The sequence below is a fragment of the Antennarius striatus genome, chromosome 2, assembly GCF_040054535.1.
Source record: "Antennarius striatus isolate MH-2024 chromosome 2, ASM4005453v1, whole genome shotgun sequence".
In the NCBI taxonomy this organism is placed as follows: domain Eukaryota; kingdom Metazoa; phylum Chordata; class Actinopteri; order Lophiiformes; family Antennariidae; genus Antennarius; species Antennarius striatus.
The window spans coordinates 13884696-13912103 of record NC_090777.1 but is presented as its reverse complement, the minus strand read 5'-3'; the positions used below and the strand labels follow the sequence as shown (position 1 = coordinate 13912103).

Here is a 27408-nt window from a genome sequence, read left to right as displayed (position 1 = left end):
AGTGTGGGCATCCCTCCTGAGACTGTTGTCCCCATGACCCGGCCCTGGATAAGCGGTTGAAAATGGATGGATGGATCTAAGTAGTGGGTACTCCTGTCAGAAACAGCACTGAAAAAAAAAAAAAAACCACATACCCAATACACACATTTATAAAGTAGCTAATGGATTCCGTTGGAGGAGGCATAAGACCATAGTAACATTAATGTCTGTATCAAATGCTGCAGTAGAGAAAAACCAAACATTTCATCAGCACCAAATATGGCAACTGTAGAAGAGTTTTAGATAAATCAAATAGACAAATTGCAGACAGATAGATAATCCTGGTACTATATTATGAAAATTTGGCTCAATTACGTACCAGTTCACGTTTTTGACTATAGACCAAAATATTAGGGTTACATAAATCATGTTTAAGGTATCATGTTTAAGACAGATACCTTGATCATATTTATTCATATTATGTTCTACAATTTAATCAGTTCAGTTGATTGATTTGGATGTGGGACGACGTGTTAGAACCTGGAGAGAACGCGTGCAGACACAGGAAAAACATACAAACTCCACACATCAAGGAATTGAACCTGTGCCACCATGCTGCCCCATGTTGGCAGAGTGGGTCAATTTTTCTGTAAAGCATAGTTTTTTTCTTGTCATCGTAAAGGATGAAAGAAAGTGACTTAATTAAAATAATTATGGGATGTGAACATGTGTGTGTTTGGGGCGGTTTGCAGTGTGGGATCTTTAGGAAGAAAAACATTGGTCCCATTCTGCGAACTGTAGGAGCAGATGAAAAGTGTAGAAGCCATGACGACCGCCTGCTCATCCCATGAAAGTGATTGACTGGTGTATCCAGAAGAAAGCTGCAATGCTTTATTGATTTCATCTGCTAAATCCACATGAACTCTCAGTGGAAAATTAAGCTAGAGGCAGGGGAAGAGAGACATTAAAGAGAAATGTTTAACCATAAAACAGTTCAAAACTGTTCAAGAGCTCAACATTTGGAAGCTGTTGGTATTATTACTTGAGACTTGACTCAAAGCAGAACCATTAATATCTGTGTGAAAATTTGTCCCAGAAAATATCAAACGTTGAATGGTTTTAATAGTCCCTCTTGTCATTATGAAGGGAAGCCCACCTCTTTTCCAAAGATATTTACTGAACTAAAAAACAACTGTGCCTTCATTGTGATTCTGTAAGCTTACACTTGCCCTAAAAAAAAATCATTGTTGCATTTCCTAGAGATGTATTTATTTGTTTCTGGGAATCTGCTTTATAATTTTCCTGCCAACGTTCAAACTTAGGGATGGCCGTGTTTTGAATCACTTTATCCACAATAAGCTTTTGTACATTGATATGTACTAACCAATTTGCCAATTTATGCGCCCTGGAGAGAGCTAAATATTTGTGGGACATTCATTGTTGGCTTAGTGACCCGTTTCCATATTCCGGCAAATTCTATGTGATTTCAGATTTCAGAACAGTTGTCTCATGAGCTAACAACAAACTAATCAGCTTTCTGCACCTTACATCTTAAAAACAAACACTGAAACAAACAACGTAGACAGGAAGAGTTTTGTTCATTTAAAACAACATCACACAAGATTTAATAAATTAGCTTACATTACTGCTTTTTAGTTATTAATTAATGACATAATAATAGTGAGAGAGAGAGAGAGAGAGAGAGAGAGAGAGAGAGAGAGAGAGAGAGAGAGAGAGAGAGAGAGAGAGATACTTTATTAATCCCGGAGGAAAGTGTTATTAATAATCATAACTACTTAATAGTTTGGAATATATAATGCTATGACTGAGTTATATTGATGTGGGTAAACACATTAAGACAGCAGTGCCAAAGCATCATAATAATAATAATAATAATAATAATAATAATAATAATAATAATAATAATGGTGGCATTTAGGGTTGACCCGAGTACTCATTTCAGAAGAGTATCAGGTACTCGCATTTTTGTCAAGTACGAGCATGCTATGAGTAACACTTGTCAATATTCATGCTTGTTAGTTCATTCATTAATTTTTCTGACCGCTTCATCCGCTTGTGTGCTTCACGGGGAGCTGGAGCCTATCCGAGCTGGCATAGCTGAAGGAAAATCTTCAGAACTGACCGTCTTCACGCTCTGTGATTTGTCAGTCAGTCAGACACAGTGCCCGCCCCTCCCTACAGAGACACTACAGACTTTCTGCCCCACTCTCGCGCAAACACAGATATTGACTGATCTCTCTGTTCATGGCTTCACTGTAGGTCATGTTGCTTTCTTTAGGTTTTCTTCTGCTTTTTTCTATTTCGGTCTATTTAAGGTTACTTGGTGAACTTGTTTCTTGTTTTGTTTTGTTGCACATACGCGGTGCATTTAACCAAACAGCTGAAAACTGCTTGTGTCCCATAGCCTCCACTCCAGTCCTTTTTTTTTTTACCTGCTTGCTCGTAGTATGACACTTTCTCACTTCAGTTCAAATTAATCATTTATATACTGTATAGATATTTTAACTGTTACATAGTGCGCACACACACACACACACACACACACACACACACACACACACACACACACACACACACACACACACACACACACACACACACACACACACACACACACACACCTTAATAAACTTTGTTTAATTTTGTTTGAAAAAAATGTCAAGAACATTTGGTGGTTAAAATAATAATTGAAAAGTTTGATCATAAAAAGAAAAAAAATATGGAAAAAAATGAAATTTGTATTGAGTATGATCATTGTTGTTCATACATACTTTTTAGTTCATAATTTCTTATTTCATGCGTTGTATTCATTAATGCACTTCATTTTCTGAGTTCATAAAAACTTTTTCTGTATATAGTTCCTTTGCTATTGTGATCAAAAGCATTGAATCTCAATTCTGAGGCTGTTCTGTAAATATTCATTCATACACTTAAAAAAACCCACTTAAGAATATTCATGTTCTGAGTTCATGAAAAAACTTGTTCTGTATTTAGTTCTGTAAATAGTTGTCTTACTTTTGTGATGAAAAACATTGTTTTGAATCTGTTCTGTAAATATTTTTAAAATAAACAAATATAGCAACTTCTGATCAATCCATGACAATTTCAGACTTAAAATAATGTACCAATTTAAGCCCCAACCATTTCCGGTCAAACTACACTCACTTCAGTTTTATGCCCTGCCCATTCCGAGTACAGCTACAGATACAAATAATTTAGATGGTTGAACAGATACAGATAGTGGTGTACTCGCTCATCCCTAGTGGCATTGTTTATAACTTTATTCTTACCAGCATAAAAACAATTATTTAGAAAATGGTGATATGATGATGTATTTGTGACGTTAGATTGATGATAATAACAGAACTATAAGCTAATGTTTTTTCAGCATTTATGTTTTACTTAGAATACGTAATACCCCAAAAACTAAATTCTATCTTAATTTAACATTAAACCAAACAGGAAATGATTACCCGAAGGCAGTTTTTTTACTGCATTCAGGGTAATGATTGTGAAATGAGTCTTGTGTCCCCAACTGCATATATTAATACTCATTCTGGTCATTTTAAGTATACAGTATGTGCTCATTCAGCTGCATGCCAAAATGCAGTGTGATATGAGTACTCTAAACAGTCTAAAGGTTGATATACTGTATATCAGTTGGAAATAAATAATTACTTGTTTGTTTGATTTGTCACCATTGAACTAACCATATTACATTGTAAATTGTAAAATTTAAAAATATATATATTTTATTTTTTAAATTTTCATTCAGTTTATTTCTTTCTTTCGAGACATGTCATTACAGCAGACTTTAATCACTTTTGCAACATCAACAACATCCGAAAAAGAAAAATAGGGTTGATGGGCATAAGCCATTTGGCTTGTAAAATACCCGTCCCCAGATCCAACAACATCCCTCTCATTATAACACGTTATCAACCAAATTCATACAATAAATGTCACATTTTTCAGTGATATTTCTCCCAGGCATAGCACATATGTACTTTAATAAGCCATAACAATCCGAGTTATTAACCATCATTATTTCAAAAGTATAACCTTGCAAAGTCAAGTTTTTAAAAGCTTTTTTAAAGGCAGATAGAGTTCCTAGACTCCTAACTCCTATCTCAGAATGGCTTCATTGAAATAACAATAGCCGTTCACAGCTGACTAAAGGTACTCACAGTCATGAATGCTCTAGCTAGTGGAGGGATAGCGCAACTACAGCCACTAGTTTTTTTTAAATCTATTTAAGTTTTTTTAATATATGCGCTTTATAATCTGGTGCGCCTTATATATGAAATAAATCTTAAAACAAACAATGTGCGCCTTATAATCCAGTGCACCTTATAGTGCAGAAAATACTGTATACACACACCCATGCAAACCCATGCAGGCACGTAACATTGTATTATTTGTGAAATATATTATTTTAGGAAATGTGAAACATTACATAAATAATTTACAGAGTGAAACATTTATAGAGTGAAACTTTAGATCTATGGCATCAGTTATGACTTCTATCGTTTCTGTCAGTGCTAACGCAGTGGAATGGTTCTTCCTGAGGCTGTACTGGCTACAGTCAAGGAGATGATGCTTTGTTATGAATTTATCCCGTCTTTTGTTGAACTGCTTCTCTAGAAATTTTGATAACGGTGGTAGAATTGAAACAGGTCTATAATTTTTAAATTATTAAAATTGTTAAAACTTATTGCTGCTATCCTCCTTATGTCATTTTCCTCCTTCTTTATGCAACGAACCGAAGACTCATTTATTCCATAATAGCCCCCGGCAGCCGCATACCATCTACCTTCCTTCAGCATGTCCAGAAGTTTTACTTTTTCTGCGATATTTAGCATTTTCTCTGCCTTTTGGGCTCATTGTCAGGTACTTTTGCCGATGCAGAACGTTTTTTGACATTGTGGGTTTTGTCACGGAGTAAATTTGCAAACTTAAATTGGCAAGCTGTACAGAGACGAGGTGCCTAGACTGTTTACGTTGGTCAGTCCTTTAGCCAATCAGGATGCAGAACACAACGCACTGTTAAAAAAAAAGCTTTAGAAAACTGCACTAAAAAAAATCTGTGAAACAGCAAATCCGTGTAAGTTGAACCGTGTTATAGTGAAGGTCCACTGTACTTTGAAATCCCTTTGTGGCTGGCTTTAGTTTGTTCTTCACGCTAGTAAATCAGTTGTTTGTTGTAACCTTAACCTTAAGAACTGCCAGCAGAACAAAGAGGGCGACCAGGTGGAGTACTGCCGAGTAGTGTTATTGCCATATAACAAACAAACTTTGTTCACACTTAGTCTTCTCTGAACAGGCACCACAGAGATATGAATGCCCTTTTGAGTCTTCTTCGCAACACAACCGCAAATATTCTTTCATTTTAATGACGAGGACCACCAGCTCTCTCCATCTGACAACAATCTGACAGTTTGATTCAGCAGCTAGGAAGAGATAATATAACTGATGGTAGGAGCCATCTCTTAGCTCTTAAGTTGGTATTATCTGGTAAGTCCAATGATGATTGTGGTGATTGTTAATTAATAAAAATGATTGAATTATTAAATATCACATTTTTTGTTCCTGTGTAGTATTATGAGTTAGCAGCACAGTGTTCATCTTATCTTGTTCTTGCAGGCTTATTTTATAATTCTATCCATCATCAAAGCAGTTCTTGACACAAAAGCAAGCAGCCTGAAAGGCCCATAACGAGGTGGTGGGAATGAGATCTCTGTGGCTCTATTATTGATTGGAGATGTTTATGTGATGGCAGAAGTAATGTTTTCACGGTTATTTTTGGGAAATATAACTCAAACAAATACATTCGGCTGAGTTGTGGTGGCTGGGGAAGGGTGATGGATGATGAGGGGAATGCATTGGGATGGCAGACGCCTCGCCCATTAATCTGCAGAACTGCACTGTCTGACTGTTTGCATGGCAGCATCAGCTCCCCATTACTCATTTAGCTTCTGCCCATTATCAGTTTGTTGATGAAAGAGTTTGCCTCTGAAAGATGTGGAGGGTACTTTTGCCTCTCCTTCTAAAACACCGACAAGCTCACTGATGTGTCATTCTGGGTGGTAAAGCCACTTAATTGCTGCACTCACCATGTTTCAAATGAGCATTCCTGAATGGTGTTTCCCAGAGCCTCTTAGGAAATGCTAAAACATCTGCAATTGAGCACCCTGGTAGTGTATGTAGTGATGTTTCACAGCCTAAAGTTGATGGGAGTAATGGGAGCATTTTGTCAAAGGCCAGTGTAATTTAAAGAACCATAAACTTTAGTTTTAATTACTCTCCAAGTCAGCTGTTGTAAATTGTACCTAACTCATTCTAAGCACTGGCCTCCATGTACCTATAAATTTCACAAAATAAGTCTTTCACCCTATGATATTTGAAAACACAAAGATGGTCCATGCCTGCACGCTGGTGTTCTTAAGGGGAGTAATTATCTGTCATACGTCCATTGACAGGTTTTTGTTTGTTTTTATATGTAAAGCACTTTTCAAGCCAACCCTTCCCACAGCTGCTTCACTATTCAAGCTTAGAACAAAATGAGTGAATGTTAGGAGAAAATCTTACATCACGACTCACTGTATTAGTGTGAATGCACTCTTGAGTAGCTAATCAATAATTTGTTTGTGAAAGGAGGTTGGAATATGATGATGTTTCCATTGGAGAGAATGACCAGTCAGATTCAAACTGAAGGCATTCCGGTGAACACTCTTTGCTTATCCATCCAACAATGGCATACATAAAGCTTCTGCGATAATGACCACAGAGGTCCAGAATCAATTGAATAAATCAAAAGAAACACATAAAGTGATGTGGTGAGCCCCCAACTCACAACATCTGACAACCCAGCAGTCAGTTAAACTGTACAGATGCAAACACTAAATATTTATCAGTATGACACTCATTAAGCTCTCAGTTGGAGACCTCTGTGGCATTTTCAGGCCATGATAATAAGCCAAGGTTTAACCTGAAACACATTCAGTTTGACCTGTTACAAAAAACTAAATTATACAAAAAAATATGTATATCCAGTATGTATATAATACATATATTAAACATATCCATTTATTTATACATTGTGTTAGTTTCTGAAAATGTGTTGATCCAGTTTTAAATGTGAGTTTGGTTTGTCAATACAAGAAATTGCAAAAAGTCAAGCATCAAGCTGGAGTTACACAAGTTTGCCATTGTCACTTCTGTCACTGATGGTCCTGATTGTTACACAAAGACATCCTCAGACAAGTGCAGTTCAAACAGAAAGCAACACTAATAGTCTAACTAGATAATACGCAGAATGTAAATATTTCTGACAAGGCAGCTCATATTTAACATGTCATTGCACTCGAAGGAAAAAAAATCCTGTAATTGTTTGATCAACACAAAAACAACAGTGTGGAAACACAATGGTTTTGAAGTTATTCAAGAAAGAAAGCAATAGACCAAAGATAATTTTCTTCCAGATGTATATTAGTAACTGGAAGACTTCTTAACTATCATACTTATACAACATATCAGTCTCTGCTAAAGGGTCAATAAAATTGTATTTCTTTTCATACATTTTCTTACTTTCACATCTGTAGAATTATTATGTTATCTTATAGAACAACATTTAAAGTTTTAAACATTCTGTATTAGTTGGATCCAGATCAGACTGTAATGTGTAGTTACTTATGGGGATGACATTATATTATATAATTTCATCAAAAGAAGAGTTATTTGAGATACAAGCCATCACATTATCCTTTTTTTTTTTTTGACATACTAGCAAAATCTGAGATGCGAGCCATGATTTGGGACATCAGTGCTGTTTGGCAGATGGATACAATATCAGATGAGACCAGATCTCATTCTTTCCCATGTGTTGGCAAATGGGTACATACGCTGAGACTGGATCTTATTCTCTGACTTTTACCTGACTTTGCATTTCTTCTCATACTTTATCATTGTTTACATACGTTATTTAATTATGCATAGACAAAGTATGTATGTCTCTTGGCGGATGTTTTTTTTTTAAAAATAAGTTAGAGGGCTTTGGGGCTTTTTCACAAGGCTGGAATGATTTTAGTTATTTTAAATGGGGAAATGTTTTTGGACTTACGAGCTCAGTCACAGAATGGATTAAACTCATATCTTGAGGTACTACTGTACTTTTAAGTTTTTAAAAGCTATCATTTTGCGTTTTTGCAGAAGCATACTGAACTACAGTACACGTATCCACTAGAGTAGCTATCTTGTACTGTTAATTTGTGTTCAAAGTCATTTCCCTTTTGCTATTAATCATTCAATTTTATGACTCAGGAAACACACAAACAAAACAGGTACTGTTAAAGCCTGCAGGTGGATCACCTATTTCTTTAATTGACTGTTGGTGTCGCTGGTTAGAAAGAACAAAAATGACCTGACAATAATCAAAAGCTTTGTTTTTGTATGAATACACAGGTTGATTTTATGAAGGAATTTAAAATAGGTTCAACAGGGTGTTTATTATCTAATTAAATACTAGATTTCAAACTAATACCTGCATTTTCTTCTACAGGTTGCCCAGCTGATCCCAGAAGAAGGAGAACAAGAGACATGACACCACCTAATTCACACATCATCATTCCACAAAAAGTCCCAGTTGGTTTTAGAGGTGGAAGTCTGTCTTCTAGAAGCGTCCTTCAACTCAATGGCAAGCATTTTAATTTATACTTCACTGGATTACTCCACTCACCTATCAACACATGTCAAAATATATACTGTACATGCATATATTTTATGGAGCTACAGTATTAGTGCCTTTTATTTCAGCTGTGACCATGCTGACTGAACAACTCATCCAGATCTCTTTTCCCATTTTGTCTGTTGGCTGCACCACTGAACTGCTCAATTTTCAGCGTAATTAAACTTGCCAAAGCATCTCTAGTGACCACAGTCCTTTTTGTACTGTGTCTGTGTGTATGTACAATCGAAGCAGTGAAACGCACGCACAGGGGAAAACTCTTTTTTTCTTTCCGCAATTAGAGATGCTGTCATCAGTCAGGCGGTTTTTATTCCTAATATATTTTTATTCCTATTTTGACTTTTTTTAGAATCGTTCATGATGAATTTTTGCTAATAGTACACACCATTCAAATATACAAATAAATGACATGTTAAAGGATACATGAACAAACATGTATGAACAAATATGTGTATGTTGTCTGAATGCATGTGTTCAACTCAAATATTTTTCCTAAACATTTCCCACAGCTCTTATTGCTGTCCAAACACAGTCTGTTCAGTGTTGGATTTGTTTCTTACCTATCTCACCCATTCCTTCATCCATCTCTCTTTGTCACAATGCGCTCCTGGTTTTCCCCTCATCCGCCCAGCTCTACCTGCCTTCCACTCCAAACTCATCAGTGCAACTGCCTTCACCTGTGTTTCCTCACCTGATTATCACCTGCCGGCTCAGTACATATACCCTCCCATTCCTCTCAGTCTCTGCCAGATTGTCTTTGTGTCATGCATAGCTCTCTCGTGTTGATCTCCGGACTGCTTCCTCGGTTACGACCCTGCCTGTCTTCGACCCGTCTTCCTCGTCTCTGCCCCGGTATACTGACAAGCCTTCTGTCGTTGACTACTCTGCCTGCTCGTTCCCTGTCTGATACCTGTCACCTGGGATTCCTGGTTACGGAGACTGTTTGTCTGGAATATTGCTGCCATTCTGTGCTAACCTCAGAATAAACTGTTAGACTATTCCTGATCTGGTCTCAGTCTGTGCTGTACGTGGGTCCTACCTCTGACCCGTTACAGTACAATCTGGCCATAAATGGATCCAGCACAGGTTGATCACCGGATCTTCCGGATGGAGGACATGCTTAACCAGCTGGTTGCGAATTTCGTTGCGGCTGCAGCAGAAAACCAGCAGGTTCTGGCACAAGTTCGGTGTGATGTAGCAAGTCTCCACGCCCGCACCCAGGCCCTGGGGCTCACACCGTCTGTCTCACCGGGAGCCACGTTCTCGTCACCTGCCTCGGCGGGCGCTGCTGCTCCGCCGTCTGCCTCAGCGGGTGTCGCCGGCATTCCACCTTCGATCCGGGAGCCTAACGTGGGAGCACCGGAGCGTTATGACGGCGATCCTGCCACCTGCAACGCCTTTCTCTGCAACTGTTCCATCATTTTTTCCCTCCAGCCGCTCACCTTCTCATCGGAGGAGGCTAAGGTGGCTTACACCGTCAATCACCTCACCGGGCGGGCACGTCTGTGGGGCACTGCGGAGTGGCAGAGAGGGACTCCCGCCTGTCGATCTTTCCAGTCCTTCGCCGACGAGCTCCGGAAGGTTTTTGGTACTGGACCTCTGGGGGCCGACGCCGGACGAGAACTGCTGGATCTGGTCCAGGGCAGCCGTTCAGTCACGGATTACGCTATAGACTTTCGTACTACGGCCCCTCTGTGTGACTGGAACCCGGTCGCCCTCCGTGATGTTTTTTTGCCGGGCCTGGCTGGATACATCAAGGACGAGCTGGTCGCTTATGAGCTGCCGTCAACACTGGAGCGCCTGATTGAACTCGCCACCCGCGTTGATCTGCGCATCCAGGCACGCCGGAGAGAAAGACGCTCTGAGCTCCAGCCACGCTCTGCCCGTCCCCGCAGTCCTCCTCGCTCCAAGCCTACAGCGGCGCCGACCTCTCTCCTGTCTGCCTCAGTCACCCCTGTGTGTGAGGGGGATCCGGAGCCGATGCAGCTTGGCCGCACCCGCCTCTCACCTGAGGAGAGGGAGAGAAGACAGCGCTTGAACCTCTGTATCTACTGCGGTCAGCCAGGACACTTCGTCAGCCGGTGCCCAGTAAAAGCCAGAGCTCACCAGTGAACGGAGGCATACTGGTGAGCTCCATCGCTGATCCCGCCTCCTCTGAAAGGCCAAGCATCACCGCCAAGTTCCTGCTGCCTTCTGGTTCCCACTCCATCGCCGCCCTCCTGGATTCTGGGGCTGATGGGAGCATCATGGACGAGAACCTCGCTCTTCAGCTGGGACTACGCCCGGAGCCGCTGCCGTCGCCCATTGCAGCCAGAGCCCTGGACGGACATGTGCTGGGGAGGGTAACATCTCAAACCAACCCGGTGCGCATGCTCCTGCCAGGGGGGCACGGTGAGAGCATCCAGTTTCTGCTTCTGTCCACACCTAACCAGCCCGTCATTCTGGGGTACCCCTGGCTCCGCCTGCACAATCCTAACATCGACTGGACAACCTGCTCCGTTCGGGAGTGGGGCGCGACCTGCCAGCGGACCTGTCTCGAGGCGTCGTCAGCTTCTTCTGCTCCTGCTTCTACTCCTGCTCCTGACCTCACTGGGGTTCCAGCTGTGTACCACTGCCTAAAAGAGGTATTTAACAAAGCTAAAGCCACCTCCCTGCCGCCACACCGCCCTTATGACTGTGCGATTGACTTACTACCGGGCACATCACCTCCCAAGGGACGCTTGTACTCTCTCTCTGCCCCTGAGAGAAAAGCCATGGAGGTATACATTAAAGACTCCTTGGCGGCAGGGATCATCCGCCCCTCTTCTTCACCTGCTGGCGCAGGATTTTTTTTCGTAGAAAAGAAGGATAAAACACTGCGTCCCTGCATAGACTATCGTGGACTTAATAATATCACGGTTAAGAACCGCTACCCCCTCCCGCTCCTCTCCACGGCTTTTGAACTGCTCCAGGGGGCGACGGTGTTCTCAAAACTCGATCTGAGGAATGCGTATCATCTGGTTCGCATCCGGGAGGGAGATGAGTGGATGACTGCCTTCAACACCCCGACAGGGCATTACGAGTATCGTGTGATGCCCTTCGGTTTGACAAATGCCCCTGCAGTTTTCCAAGCCCTGGTGAACGATGTGCTCCGAGACATGTTGAATAAGTACGTCTTTGTGTATCTGGATGACATCCTGATCTTTTCCCGCAGCCAGGAGGAGCACGTCGTCCACGTCAGATCCGTCCTCCGCCGCCTCCTGGACAACGCCCTCTTCGTCAAGGCGGAGAAGTGTGAGTTCCATGTACCCTCAGTCTCCTTCCTGGGGTACATTATTGCCAAAGACTGCATAAAGATGGACCCTGCTAAGGTTTCGGCTGTAACCTCCTGGCCGGTCCCGGAGACACGCAAGCAACTGCAACGTTTCTTGGGTTTTGCCAATTTCTACCGGCGCTTCATCAGAGGTTTCAGCTCCATTGCATCTCCCCTCTCGGCCCTCACCTCATCCAAGACCTCCTTCCGTTGGACCGATGCAGCTCAAGGAGCCTTCGACACCCTCAAGACTCGTTTCTCCACTGCCCCCATCCTCCAGATTCCCGATCCAGAGCGCCAGTTCACTGTGGAGGTGGATGCATCCAGCGTGGGGGTGGGGGCGATCCTGTCCCAGTGCGCCGCCAAAGACCAGAAGCTCCATCCCTGCGCCTTTTTCTCTCGCCGTCTCACTCCCACAGAGAGGAATTATGACATTGGTAACAGGGAGCTTCTGGCGGTAAAGGCAGCCTTGGAGGAGTGGCGCCATTGGCTAGAGGGGGCCAATGTGCCATTCATTGTGTGGACTGATCACCGCAACCTGGAATATATTCGCTCGGCCAAGAGACTGAACTCAAGGCAAGCCCGCTGGTCACTGTTCTTCGACAGATTTAATTTCACGCTGTCCTATCGGCCAGGCTCCCGTAATACCAAGCCAGATGCACTGTCCCGCCGATTTCCTGAGAGCCCGGATGAAAGGCCTGAACCCTCCACCATTATTCCAGCCTCCTGCCTCGTCGCTTGCGTCACCTGGGAGATCGAGGAGAGGGTGCGAGCAGCCGCTGAGGATCAGCCCGGTCCTAGTTCCTGTCCTCCTGACCGCCTGTTTGTTCCGGCTAGGCTCCGTTCCGATGTGCTCCAGTGGGGGCACGCCTCCCGGCTCACCTGTCATCCAGGCATTCAGCGCACTTGTGATGTCCTGCAGCAGCGCTTTTGGTGGCCTTCGCTGGAGGAGGATGTCCGTGGCTACGTCAACGCGTGTCCTGTTTGTAACCAGAATAAGACTCCTCGTCACCCACCAGCCGGCCTCCTGCACCCCCTGCCTGTCCCTCATCGCCCTTGGTCACACATTTCCCTGGACTTTGTTACCGGTCTACCCCCCTCCAGGGGTCACACTGCCATCCTCACAGTGGTAGACCGGTTCAGCAAAATGGCACACTTCATTCCCCTTCCCAAGCTTCCTTCTGCCAAAGAGACTGCCAGTCTGGTCCTCCAACACATCTTTCGGCTCCATGGTCTGCCCACCGACATCGTCTCTGACCGGGGCCCCCAGTTCACGTCCATCTTCTGGAAGGAGTTTTGCAGTCTGCTGGGGTCCTCGGTCAGCCTCACCTCTGGTTTTCACCCCCAGTCCAACGGGCGGACTGAGAGAGCTAACCAGGACCTGGAAACCACGCTTCGCTGTCTCACGGCTGACAATCCTGCTTCCTGGTCGGAGCAACTCATCTGGGTGGAATATGCCCACAACACCCTCACCTGCTCCTCCACGGGCCTTTCCCCCTTCCAGTGTGCCTATGGGTATCGGCCGCCACTCTTTGCTCACCAAGAGAGGGAGGCGGCCTGCCCATCGGCTCAAGCCTTTGTCCGTCGTTGCCGGCGCACCTGGGAACGAGCACGCACCGCCCTCCTGAAGTCTGCTGACCGCTACGCTGCCGCCGCCAACAAGCGCCGCAAGCCTGCTCCCGCCTACCAGGTCGGCCAGAGGGTCTGGCTCTCCACCCGTGACCTGCCCCTCAAGGTGGAGAGTCGCAAGCTGGCTCCCAGGTTTGTGGGGCCCTTCCCCATCACTCGCATCATTAACCCGGGAGCGGTCCGCCTGCAGCTTCCAGGGTCCATGAGGATCCACCCAACTTTCCACGTCTCCAAAATCAAGCCTGTCCGGGTGAGTCCTCTTGTTCCCCCTACACCACCCCCTCCTCCTCCTCAGCTTGTCGATGGTGGTCCTGTGTATGCTGTCAAGCGCCTCTTGCGCTCTCGCCGCCGTGGACGTGGTATGCAGTATCTGGTGGACTGGGAAGGTTACGGTCCGGTGGATCGTTCCTGGATTCCGGCCCGGTTCATCGTGGATCCTCGGCTCATCACAGACTTTCACCGCCTGCATCCGGACCAGCCTGCTCCATCCTCCATCCCGTCCCCTGGGGGACCTGCTGCTGATGGGCCTGCCGACCCACCGGATGATGGTGGCTCGGATGTGGACACTTCCTCCGGCTCATCTTCCTCTTCTGCAGACGACGATGTGGACTCCGCTGTCTCAGAGGAGTTTTAGCCCCCCTCCGGCCTCCCCCCTCCCTCCCCGCTCAGTCTGGGACGTCTGGAGCCGTCCCTTGAAGGGGGGGGTCCTGTCACAATCCGCTCCTGGTTTTCCCCTCATCCGCCCAGCTCTACCTGCCTTCCACTCCAAACTCATCAGTGCAACTGCCTTCACCTGTGTTTCCTCACCTGATTATCACCTGCCGGCTCAGTACATATACCCTCCCATTCCTCTCAGTCTCTGCCAGATTGTCTTTGTGTCATGCATAGCTCTCTCGTATTGATCTCCGGACTGCTTCCTCGGTTACGACCCTGCCTGTCTTCGACCCGTCTTCCTCGTCTCTGCCCCGGTATACTGACCAGCCTTCTGTCGTTGACTACTCTGCCTGCTCGTTCCCTGTCTGATACCTGTCACCTGGGATTCCTGGTTACGGAGACTGTTTGTCTGGAATATTGCTGCCATTCTGTGCGAACCTCAGAATAAACTGTTAGACTATTCCTGATCTGGTCTCAGTCTGTGCTGTACGTGGGTCCTACCTCTGACCCGTTACACTCTTTCTCTCATACGGTGGCATGGGATTAAGTTAAACCCCCCCCCCCCACTGCTTGGTGGGGGAGGTGTGTTTAGCGGTGGGAGACTAGGTGGGTTATGACAGCGTGAAGGCAGACTCTAGAATGAAAAAATGGCTAGTAATTTTTTTTTACCAAATTGAAAAGATACAGCAGGTAGTTGAGAGCAGGATGGTGATTAAGAATACAGTGCGCCCTCGTTCTTTGTGGTTAATGCATTCAAGGAACCACACGCAATTAATGAGTTCCGCGATAGAGCAAAAAACTATCTAATTATTCACAGTAATTTAAACATTTATGACCCTCCCCATACTGATATTAAACTACCTTCTATCTGTATTAACTTTTCCCACAGTCTTATTGACTGTTTAAAGCATTTTTGCGTCTCACATACGTCCCAGACTAACGGAACCGAGGGCATTTCCAGATGCTGTCAGCCAATAGAATGCGCGTATGGTATCACGTGACTGCATACCAAAAATCTGCGATGAGGTGAAGTTGCGAGCTTTGATGCGGGAATGCGCGAGGGCGTACTGTGCCTTCATCCCTATCCTGTACCTCGCTAGCCTGATTAAAACGGTGATCTTATCGAACGTTCTGCCGTACCTCAGCGACGAGCTGCTAGAGAAAGAGCTGTCACGACATGGTTGGCTCCTGAGTCCTATCAATATGTTCCTGGTCGGTAATACCACTCAGGGATGTTACGAGACAAGTTACGATGATCCCTAATCGGACCAATGAAGAGCTGAATTCCATGCTCACGTTTACGATTGATTACTATGATTACACGGTTTATGTCACCAGTAAGGGCATGAAATGTTTCCAGTGCGGATGGGAGGGACACCTCATGCATAACTTTCCTAAGGGAGAGGGTGACCGCTGGCTGCTGGCCACCGAGGGGCAGGCGCCTGCTACCGCGGGGAGCCAGCTGTGGGGGCCGCAGAACCAGTGGTTGCAGCTACTTACGCGGCTGTGGCGACATCCGGCGCTGCAGCCCGGGCTCTGAGGCCGCGGCCTTGTGGGTTTCTAACTCCTTTCCCCACTGGGTCACCGGCAGCAGACCCAGTGCAGCGGAAAAACACGAAAGATACAGGTGACAGTGCAAAGGTTAAACAGCAGGGAACCGCAATCCCTCTGATAGATTCCAGTAATGGGGTGCTGAGATCACAATTGCAGCCTTGTGAGTTTTCTACTCCACCCCCTGTGGAATTGCAGGCCATCAACCCAGAGGTCGCGGGTGACAGCACAAAGGTTAAACAGTCGCCGGCCATCAACCCGAAGCCACAGAATAGCACTCAGGACACGGCACAGCACAAAGGATGGTCAAAGTGATGTGGTGAAGGATGAGGGGGCCAAAGAGACAGCTGCCATGATGGTTAAACAGTCGACAACTGCCAACCCGGGGCCACAGAATAACATGCAGGACCGGGATAACAGTACAGAGGATGGACAGGTCAATTTGGTGAAGGCTGAGTGGTACAGAGAGACAGCCGTTAGGATGGTAGAGTCTCAGCTGGAGAAGTAGGAAGAGGATGATGATATTGTGATAGACATGGAATTATTACAAATAGCTCTTCAAAGAAAACACACTAACACAAATATGAATAAAACGAAGAAAATAGCTAAAGAAACACCTCAGATACCTACTGATACCAGTCGCTCCGAGATTGAAAATAACAACAGTCTAAAAGAGGCCGTAACAGAAAATTAAGATTCGCAAAAGAAAAAAAACAATCCTGCAAGACACAAAAGGTTCGGGGGCCAAAGTAGAAAATTTATTTCCTGAGATCAACAAGTTTCTGGTTAGCAACGGCTTTTATAGAGTTAAGATAAAAGTGACCAACCATTGAAGAACGAATAATTATTATTTATTTTTTTTAGTTTTTCTGCTTAAAAAAAACAAAACTTCTTTTTTTGTTTGATTAATGTTAAAAGGTTAGATATGTTTCTTTGTTCAGGAAACACACAGTACTATTGGAAATGCTCTTTACGTGAATCTCTTTTGTATTTTGTGTTAACGTGATTATCTTGTAATTTGGCTTTTATGAATGAATGTAATTTTAAAATTCAAAATCAAATCTTCCTTTTCCTCTCTCTCTCTCTCTCTCTCTCTCTCTCTCTCTCTCTCTCTCTCTCTCTCTCTCTCTCTCTCTACCTTACTCTCACCTTTTAAAATCATATAATGGATCTAATTGTTTTTACTGGCAGTCAGTCATAACAGCAGGTCACAAGTAAATCTGTGTTGTTAGAGTAGAGTGGACTCAGACTTTGTCATGTCTGTGTGGCTCTGAAGGAAATGGTGCCACCAGAAACGATCTAGGTAAGTGATAAGAAGACCTGGTAAAGATGTATTAGGAAAAGTTAAATAGAGAAAAAATAAGTATACAAAAGGACTTATTTATAAGCTCCCACTGCAACTCAAAGTAAAAAAAAAAAAAAAAAAAGAGCATAATTTTGTTCTTGCATAAGTGAATGTATTTACATATCATATATTTCTGTTTAATTAATTACACTAGCTTTACCAGTACTGAAGGATGTTAAGCTGTTTGCTGATGGATTAGTTGAGCTGCTGGTTTGATTACATTGGTTACTTTTATCATTTTCCGTTATAGATGCTGAGAGAGCTCAGCACAGTGCAGCTAAATTAAACTTGTGAAAACTGAAACAACACAAGTTTTTGAATCAAACACAAATGTCTGTAAACCACTCAATAAAAGGAAAATCAATTTTAGCTTGAAAAAAAGCAAAACAAAGTGAAAGCAAATAACTTGTTGCCACTATACACAACTGAGGAACACAACAATGATAGGAAAAGAATAAAATATAGTGCCAATACCTTAAATGATAACTACACCACCAAAGTTATCATGCCTCTTGGAATAAATTGGTTTCATATGCTTGTGTTTTATACATGTGCAATAGTTTGTTTCCCAAAATATGATTTGTGTATACTTTCAAAATACTAATGCTATTTGTCTTTTTTTTCCTGTGTTACATATTTTTCCAAACCATGGTGTACTCAGCTTTTCTCAGATGGTGACATCCTTTGAGGCTACTACATAATTTTGGCAATAAGAGGCTCAAGATATAGAAAATATACTAAAAACAATGCTTATATTAATTTATTATTTTTACAAATATATGTAGTGAGAAGCAAAGAATATTGTGTCAAAAGAAACAGAAGTCTTGGAAGTTCATTTTTAAAAGAAATCTGATTTTGGTCCAATTTGTCCATCCTTTAAATACATATCATATTTCTTATTCTCTCACATCCTCTCACTTTTCTTGAATATCTCTTTACACCACTTTTCACTTTATTTTAAGGGTCACTATTTACTTCTATCAGATGTGTGACCACTTTCAATTAATCTTCAGACTACACAACTAAAGTAAATATGTTCAATATTACAAAAAACACCATGTCTGTGTGGGTTCTCTCCGGGTTCTCCGGCTTCCTCCCCTCCCCAAAAGCATGCGCTTCAGGTTGATTGGCCGTTCCAAATTGCCCGTAGGTATGAGTGTGTGCGTGCATGGTTGTATGTCTTTGTGTGTGGCTCCGCGGTGCACTGGCTTCGTGCCCGGAGTGTCCCCTGCCTCTCGCCCTGTGCCGCCGAGATAGGCTCCGGCTCCCCGTGACCCGCTGCGGCGGATATAGCGGTGGTAATCTGAAGATGACTGACTGAAGATTACAAAAAACAATTTCAGGGTAGAAATATTTTCTTAGCAGTAATCCAGCACATTCTCTCATAAAAGCTCATTTGTATGATCTATCTAAGATGAGAATGGATTGTTGAGTAGTAGGTGATTCAAGTATTTTAAGGTGTCGCTTTTGAATGCAAGGGATACTTATCCATCGAAGTAAAAAAAGTTTTTAAAAAAAATGAGGAGAAGCATTTTTTCAGCAGCATGTATTAGTAGTAGTTTGCCCCCAATGTAGTGTTAATTGTTTGCATTTTCACTGTGGGTAAGTAAGCTATATTTTCTGGTTCTGCATCCATACCCAGATCTGTCTCAACCCTGCACTTTTAACATTTAACTAGTTTTTAAACATGTAGTATATGATCAAAATTTCAAGATTAGATTTTATTCTGTTTGGTATATAGATTAATGATTATGTTCCGTTTCTCCCTTGCAGCTAAGAACACTGCACAAGCACACAGACAGAAAACAGATGATTCATATCGTGGGTTGTCAATCAGATGTGGGATCAGAACAGACAACATCGTGCCCCAGGAGCACAGCTTGAAGAACTCTGACGGTAGACGCCACAAGCTCGACTGCATGGCTACCATGCATCAGCTGGAAGGCAAGGAGGAAGCTGAAGCAGCTATGGTCACGGTGAGGTCAAATCTACCAGTTGGTCAATGTGGAGCCAAGAATAGCTGCTTATTGTACAATTTCCTCCGGGATTATTAAAGTATCTATCTATCTATCTGGAAAACAGAGCCACAATAGTCTGTCCTAGTATCTTCATTCAAATCTGAAATGGGCAGCAACGACTGAACAAGAGGTTTACTCTAGTTCTGAAAGAGGTCATGAATGATCCTAGGTAGAGGCATGAAACAGACTACCTGTGTTACAATTCTCATGGTGATGTACTCTTAAACTCATCGTGTTTTAGTGGCTCTCGAGGAAAGTGTTAATTGTTCCTCTACCTGAGGGCACATCTTGTAGTTTCAAGGATGGATGCACATGCTCAATGTGATTTTGGCTGTGTTCTGAGTCTGCCTGAGACATTTTACACATTACACTTCCTCTGGTAAGACCTGTGATTTAGTTATTTCACACCCTTATAACAGCCAAAACAATGTGCAAAATAGGGGTGTGCTTGCTAAGAAACATTATTTTAAGAGAAGCTTTAAAATTTAATTTGGATTTGCTGTCAAGACTGAAAGTAACATTATAATTTAGTAAATTATCTGTTCTCTGAGGGCCCGTCACCACTTTCAAATATCAGTTTTATTGTCATTCTGTAGTTTAATAACACTGATTTTAACTGAAATTTAGATGTTTCATTTGTGTGTAGACATGTGCGACCAACTATAAATCTTATCTTCTTGCAGTTCATTGTTACTCTACATAGAAATAGAAATCCATAACTTGTGACACATAACAGATTTAATGATAAATTCCATTTACTGTTTTTTTTAAAACTGTAAGATTGTCCTAAAATGAAAATCCCAACATCACTGGAGATATAAACAGAATTTGTTTTCATTAACAGAAAACATTTTACAATAATCAGGTAAAAATGAAACCAGGAAACTAATCTGTAAATTGCTGTCACTTTTTAAAATAAAAATATTGAGATTTTTTTTGAAAATGTCTTTTAACATTCGTTGTTCTTTTCCGTTAGGGTCGGATTAAGGAAACCCGTTTGGCCAAAAAACCTCATATTAACTCCATAGAAGATGACAGCAAGGCACAGGGCATTAGCAACATGCTGTGCCAGGCCATCACCACCGAGCACCTGATCTATGCTAGCCTGGGCTCTGCTGAGTACATGGAGTTTGTCCTTAGAAATCCTTTCAATGTTCCTCAAACGGTCACCATTCACAGCGATGATCCTGATCTGAGGTAAGACAAACACTGAGGTGGGTGATGGGTGTGTCCTCAGCTTTAACAAAGCAGTTGAGAGCTTGGGTTCCTGTCTGACCTATTATCACAAACTGCACTTCAACTGTGATTTTAAATATTCATAGAACCTTTTTAACATTATAATTTAGCAATATTGCATCATCACACTTGACCCTTCGCAATGTGACAAGTTTTACATATTCCTTGGATAATGATACCATTTTGGCACCCAAGGTTTACATGATTGAGGGAGACTTAACTGTAAAAAGCAGCTAAGCAAAATTAAAATAATTTTCAGCACCAGGGAATAACTACGCCCTTTTCTAAATCATCATTCCATCAAACATGGTGTCCTTGCACTGAATTGACTCGCCACCAGCTAACCCATAGTACCTCTGTTCTGTGAAGCTATTCATAACTTTCCAAGCTTTTTCAATAGGTCTTTGTCATTTCCAGTGAGATTTTAATTTTGTGAAATCTCACTGATAGAGACTAGAGAGCAGTTCTTCTACACTAGAATACCCTGATTCAAATCATAGATGACCTTCTGACAACCTGAGGAATATTACTGACATTTTTCATCTTTAGTGTATAATTAAAAGATTCTCTGAACTTTGAACAGAGGTCTCATTGTGGAATCGTCTTTTGGATAGATTTCCTCAATAGATTTTTGTCAGGGCTAGAAAATGACTGGCAGAGGAACCCAAAAGCACAACAGACAAACAGGCAGGTCAACAGTCACAAAAGGGTTTAATCAGACAAGCAGGGGTCTGGTACCGGATAATCAGTCCTACAGGTAGATGAATAAGACAAACAACATGCTAGCGGGCAGAGTCCAAAACCTGGCGGGGTCATACACAAGAGGCAATCCAAAAACCAGGCAGACAAATCCGGAGAGGGGTTGATGACAGGCAGGGTCCGGGAAGCAAGCAGACTCAATTACAAAATCAGCATAAAAGACAGGAATCTAAGGCTGGAAGGTCAGGGCGAAGACTAAACAATCTGGCAGCAAGCAGAGGGCTGAGCTGGGATATCAAGAGTAGAGGCTGATAGGGGAGTGGCTGCAGGTGTGTGGAGAGAAGGCAGGTGAAGGGAATGAGCTAAATGCTGATGAGACAGAATCTGGAATGACATAATAAGTCAATGATACGAAAACAAAACAGAAACTATTAGACAGGAGATGTGACACATTTTGCCGTTGAGTTCCTCAGTAGTGTTCTTGAAAGAGTACATCTTTTTTTAAAAAATTGGATTTAATGAAAACATTTCAGAATACATCAGTTTAGTATTTATAAATTGTTTCAGGATGCCTTTTAGTATTATGAAGCATATTATAACCTGTATGGTTCTTGCAGTTCAGGAAAAAAACAAAAAAATAAATACTGTAAAAACATACATTTTCTCAAGGGTTGAATAAAGAAAATATTTGTGAAAGGAACTTTTATTCTAATGTTCCCATCCCTGATGATAGGTGCATTCATTATGTATGGTAATTAAATAAGACTTTGTTGATAACAGTGCTTTATGGATTCTGCTTATCTTTCTGGTTGTTTATCAATTTACTTAATGATTTCTAATAAAAGCGCTGAGCCTCTCTGTGTTGCGCTCACATTACACTCCTGATAATTACCTTAGATAACAATGTTTCAGCATATCACTGGTTCTTCCAATCAAAATACAAATCGCCATTTGAAAGCTAGCACAACAACTAAATGCGTCTGCTTTCTTTGTGAAATGCTGTGGACTTTTCTGTCCTCTTTATTGTAATTTGCTTTGAATAGTTTGTAGCCTTGGATAAATGTCTATTATGTCATTGTTTAGCAATGTCAAACAAAGGCCTTACAATACAAAGAACTGATAAAGTTCTCATCTAGAACCAGTTCTTTCTTCCCCTGCCTCTCATTTATTGTGAGGCAGTTTTGCATGTTTCACTGTTACCATCAAAATCTGAAGCGTTAGCATTAAATTGTCAATATGATATGTGTGTTTGTTGAGGCTATGAAGTTTGTGTTTACATCTGTGCCTGTGAGGCTTGAAGTAGTTTTTATTACAGTCTGAACACATCCTGTATGTATGTGGTGGTTGCTTTATTTGCTGTTCATTTAAAAAAAAAAAAAATGTATATGAAACTGCATGTTTTGCATACGAAATTCTTCACAAATAAGGAAGATACATTCAGGTTTTGTTACTGAATTTCTTGCAGCTCTTCTTAGAGATAGTTGGTCTATTAGGAAAGAGGATTCTAGGTCCCCAAACAGCACAGTCAGCTGTCCTTGGCACAGATGCAACACATTGCTAGAAAGATGCCAAATAACCCTATAATCCTCGAATAGAAGCCACTATGACTGATGTTCGTGAATCACAAGTTCTCGGTATCCGTGTCCTGTTTGTTTCCTTCGATTAGTGTCATTGTTGATCTTCCCAAACTGAATCTTTTGTAATGGATTCTGCTCATGCCTGAGCTTTGGATTAACATATATCACACTGATCAACAAAGGCTGGAGTGTGCCACAGATGAATCATTATGGCATTAGCGTGGCCACAGAGCCTACCAGCTTTAATTGAGAGTCATCCATCCTGCATCTGTCCTCGTTGGCTTGGAACCCTTTTAGTTTATCTCCTGAGGACGAAGCATGACATCAAATTGTCTGCCACTGCCATGAGTCAAAAAAATGTAAATGACCAAACACAATTCTGCATTTGATGAATTTCTAAATTCAGTTTAACTCATACCAGAGTTAACACTGCTCAGATCAATTTTTATACAATGGTTCTTACTGCAGATCTGTTTTTCTGGATGTTGTCTCCATGGAAGATATGCAGAAAAGATTTAATTAATACAATATTTAACAAACCACTATTAACTATACCAATGTCACAGTTAATCAAAATGACGGTTTTCTTTGTATTATCTTTTCTCCGAATGCATTTTTTAAAGTAGGTGGATTTTCTGTACTAATTTCCATACAAAGACACAAGACACAACACATGTAAATTGATGATAAACCTTTAGAGTCATTCAGTCATCTTCAGATTACCACCGCTGTATCCGCCGCAGCGGGTCACGGGGAGCCGGAGCCTATCTCGGCGGCATAGGGCGTGAGGCGGGGACACTCCGGGCACGACGCCAGTGCACCACGGACCTTTAGAGTTCTTTTCTATAATTTATAAAAGCCCGTAGCAACACACAGTCTGTGGGAGTGAGGTCAAGGATGCATTTGTTGGCATGTTGGGGATATTGCAATGGTCACTGATTTTTTTTTTTAAACCATATCCCACATAATCGATTGCCTCACATGCATCTGTTATTGCAAAATTCATAGCAGAACTTGTCTAACCCTTTTGCCCTCCATGGGCATGTTTGTACACTATTTTTCTGTTTTTTTTGTTTTTGTTGTGTTTTGTTTTGTTGATGTTACAGTTTGTGACAAATTTCTACAGGACCTTTCATGCATTTTGCACCCTCTAGACACCTTTTTGGCAACAATGGACATGCACACAAAAACTGCTGTGAAATCATTGTCAAGTCATTTTATTCTGCTTGTCTTTCCCCATCAACCAGACAACTCCTCAAAACAGCTAAACATGAAATCATTTTCAGAATGTTTTTCCTGGAAATCTGAATATACAATTTTGAACCAGGCATTATTGAAAAAAAGCACAAAAAACTATAAAATAAATAATGCGGGAATGGGGTTTGTGGGCCCTGGGATAAAGCATCTCTTCAAAGAAACATGTAACACATCCATCAAAAGATGCCCTTTCCTGACCCCATGTTGATCAATACCTGTACATGTCTTAATATTCTCACACACATGTGAGTCTGCACACACTCACACACAAACAAAAATGTCTCATTTATTCATTCATTTTCAATACCTGCTTTTTCTGCTGTCGCCGGGTTGCTGGAGCTTATGCCAGCGGACAGGGGGCATGAAACAGGGTACACTCCGGGTGTGATGCCATTGCACCGCGGAGCCACATGCAGACAAACACGTTTGGTTGTTTTTAGTTTTTCTCAATTTGGTCAATTGATATACAATAAAAAGCAGAAAAAAAAAATATTAATGTATGATGATTTTTACGTCTGTTTTTGCTGTCATGTATGTGTCCTAAAGGTATTGAATTTTAGAAGTGTTAATGAAGCAACATTCACAGGCCTTTTTATGTCTGCTACAAAACACGTATAACCCTGCACAAGCTAAATCCTAAAGGCTAAATTGAACACAAGTGAACACATTTTTTATTCCTGAAGATGTTTCATGTCTCAACCAAGAGATTGAGAAGCTAGGTTTGCCTCTCAATGAGAACACTCTGGATTTCAGGATGAGGGTTTGAAAGTTTGTTTGTGTACAGCAAAAACATGAACCCAATGCATTGTTTGTGTCTCGAAAAAAAATATTGTTATAAAGTTTGATATACTGACAAGGTAAAAACAGAGTGGCCAAACTATGTGGTGTGTGCAGTGTGTTTGTGTTGATTGTAACTTCTCATTTAAGAGCCTTCTTCCAATCTGAGGAAGCCTCTTGGATGAAAGACTAGTTGTTTTACTTCTTCCCTTAGGATTACAAGGGAGAATCTACAGAGATTGCATGAACTATAGTTTGACCAGTGCACCGAAGCTACTATTCTGTTTCTACCTTGTTAATATTTCAACCAATGTTTCAAAAATTGCTGTCCTGAGAGCATAGAGAAGAACTTGAGTTTGGTCTTTTCTTCTTAAAACAAACAGAAAAGTCTCACCCTTACACTGAAATCCAGCATGTGCCTTTGTGGAAAAGAGCTTATTTAGAGGCCAGGCTATCTGTAGCTTTGATGTCTGCAGTGGATTGACAATTTAGAGCCCAGGGGCTCCACTTCATGCTGACGACATGTTGGATTCCTGTTGCAATCCATTTCTCTTTGCTGCCTTTGGCCTTTGCTACGCTCGGCCATACAGATCAACTTGTAAGCCATGACTGCTGCCTTTCAGAGAGACACAGAGAAACCACAGCTGTTGTCTATCCCACTCCCTTCTCAGTATTTCTCCCTGTAACTGTTCATACTGTACTCTGTGCTTTCCCAGCCTGGTATTCACTTCATTGTCTGTCATGATATGCTATTCATCATCTTTATTTTTTCATTCTTTCTTTTTACCTCTTTATATGTCAGGCTGTTTGTCTGCATCACCCACTGCCTTCTTCTTGTTTATTATATTCTACTTACTTTCTTTGAAAATTATTCAAACTGTTTTTTTTTTATGGATATGCCTACTCTCTCTTCCTCTCTCTCTCTATCTCTGTGTGTCTTTGTTCAGAAAACGCACAGTACTATTGAAAATCCTTACGAGAATATCTTTTGGATTTTGTGTCAACATGATTACTTTGTAATTTGACTTTTATGAATAAACTTGTTGTTAAAAATCAAAATAAAAAAATCTCTCTCTCTCTCTCTCTCTCTCTCTCTCTCTCTCTCTCTCTCTCTCTCTCTCTCTCTCTCTCTACAAGTGGGAATCTTGAAATAATTTCCATGGAATTTAATTATTGAGGAGAAATCCTCCTCCTCCATACCATGCTGGAAGCCTTTGATGTTTAAAGTATCACTGGTTTTCATAGGTTTTGGGAAAAAATGTTTGTGAAATGTGTGTGAAATGTTTGCATTATATGAGTAGAGAAAATAGTGGAACACAGGATCTCCCTCTTTTGGAATAAATCATTGCTGTTGCTTTCTGTTAGTCATTTGTTTTAGATAGGACTGAGGCTTTCTTTGACCTTTATACACATTTAAACATCATTGTTCATATTGATTTTTATTTATTGAAACCTTCTAGTAGTTATTAAAGGAATGGAATTGTGTTTATGTACTGACTCCTCAACCATGGAATTAGTGCTTCAGCTGAATAGCATTGCTAGAATGATGTATTTGTACAAAAGGGAATTGTTTTGTTTTCAATGCTTTGTTGGAGCCCTTTTAAAGATTATTTGATGTATAGGGAACATGCTTGGGAAATAATGGAATAAATGGAGTGTAAGAATTTACAAAGTTCAGATCAAGTTTCATGAAGCAGATCAGAGTGAAAATACACAAAGGACTGTTTCAGTTTCTGAAACGCATGAGGACAGTAAAATGAAGCTGTCCCTCTCATCATTTCGTACCAAAAACTACTTTCAAACATTCAGTGGATCCAGAAATAGAAAGAGTGCAGATAGAGGCAGAAGCTGGGTAAGTATGGGCTACATATCATAATGACAAGAGAGGAACCATGACTTTTTATTTATTTCTTGTTTTTCCCCTGTATTTACTGAAATATATTTAGTACTGAAGTATCCAGAAGTCCAGAGAGCAGTGCAGTGGACAATCCAATTTTCATTATCACATAACAAATCCAACTCTGATCGTGGAACGAATCCCTTTTAAGATAAAAGAGCCATGTTTCATCATCATCCTGTCCTTTAATCTTTCCATCCAGTGTCATCACGGATACAGAGGAGTGGGGTTACTTCAAAGAACTAACCAAAACTCCAACTCCTTTGGAGGAGAACATGTTCCAATTGGCGGAGGGCACCCCAGGTCCCAGAATTTACCTCCGGCCCAAAGAGAGCATCAATATTCCCTTGAAATACCAGAGCTTCCTCTGTGACCACACCATGGCCCCACAGGTATAGTGAAGGGCAGACACTGATGGAACAGTTAGCATGAGTCATGTTTTTAATCCATGATGGATTGTCATTTTTGTTGCAGTAACAAATGTTCATCTTGAACCCTTTGAACCCATTTCATAATTTTTTTTGAATTGATTGGACCTGAGTCATCCAAAGATGTACTTTTGCTCTGGGAAAATGATAGAAATCATAGACAAAGTGATAAAAGCTGAAAATACAGAATAAATGTATTTCATATGTTAAACACAGTGTCTTGCTGCTTTTTTGTATATGAATGTATTTATATAGTTATTTGCTTGCTGATATGCAATTATAATATTTTCTTATGTATGCTGCTG

At 41.7% G+C, this 27408-nt stretch overlaps 1 protein-coding gene across 1 annotated transcript in view; it reads left to right on the top strand.

The window, feature by feature from the left end:
• Positions 1-27408, top strand: part of nphp4 (nephronophthisis 4) — a 221150-nt gene that overhangs the window by 177468 nt on the left and 16274 nt on the right. Inside the window, 4 exon segments of the mRNA XM_068305896.1 lie at positions 8558-8692; positions 18988-19190; positions 20209-20429; positions 26878-27067. Coding sequence (XP_068161997.1) covers positions 8558-8692; positions 18988-19190; positions 20209-20429; positions 26878-27067 — 749 coding nt within the window.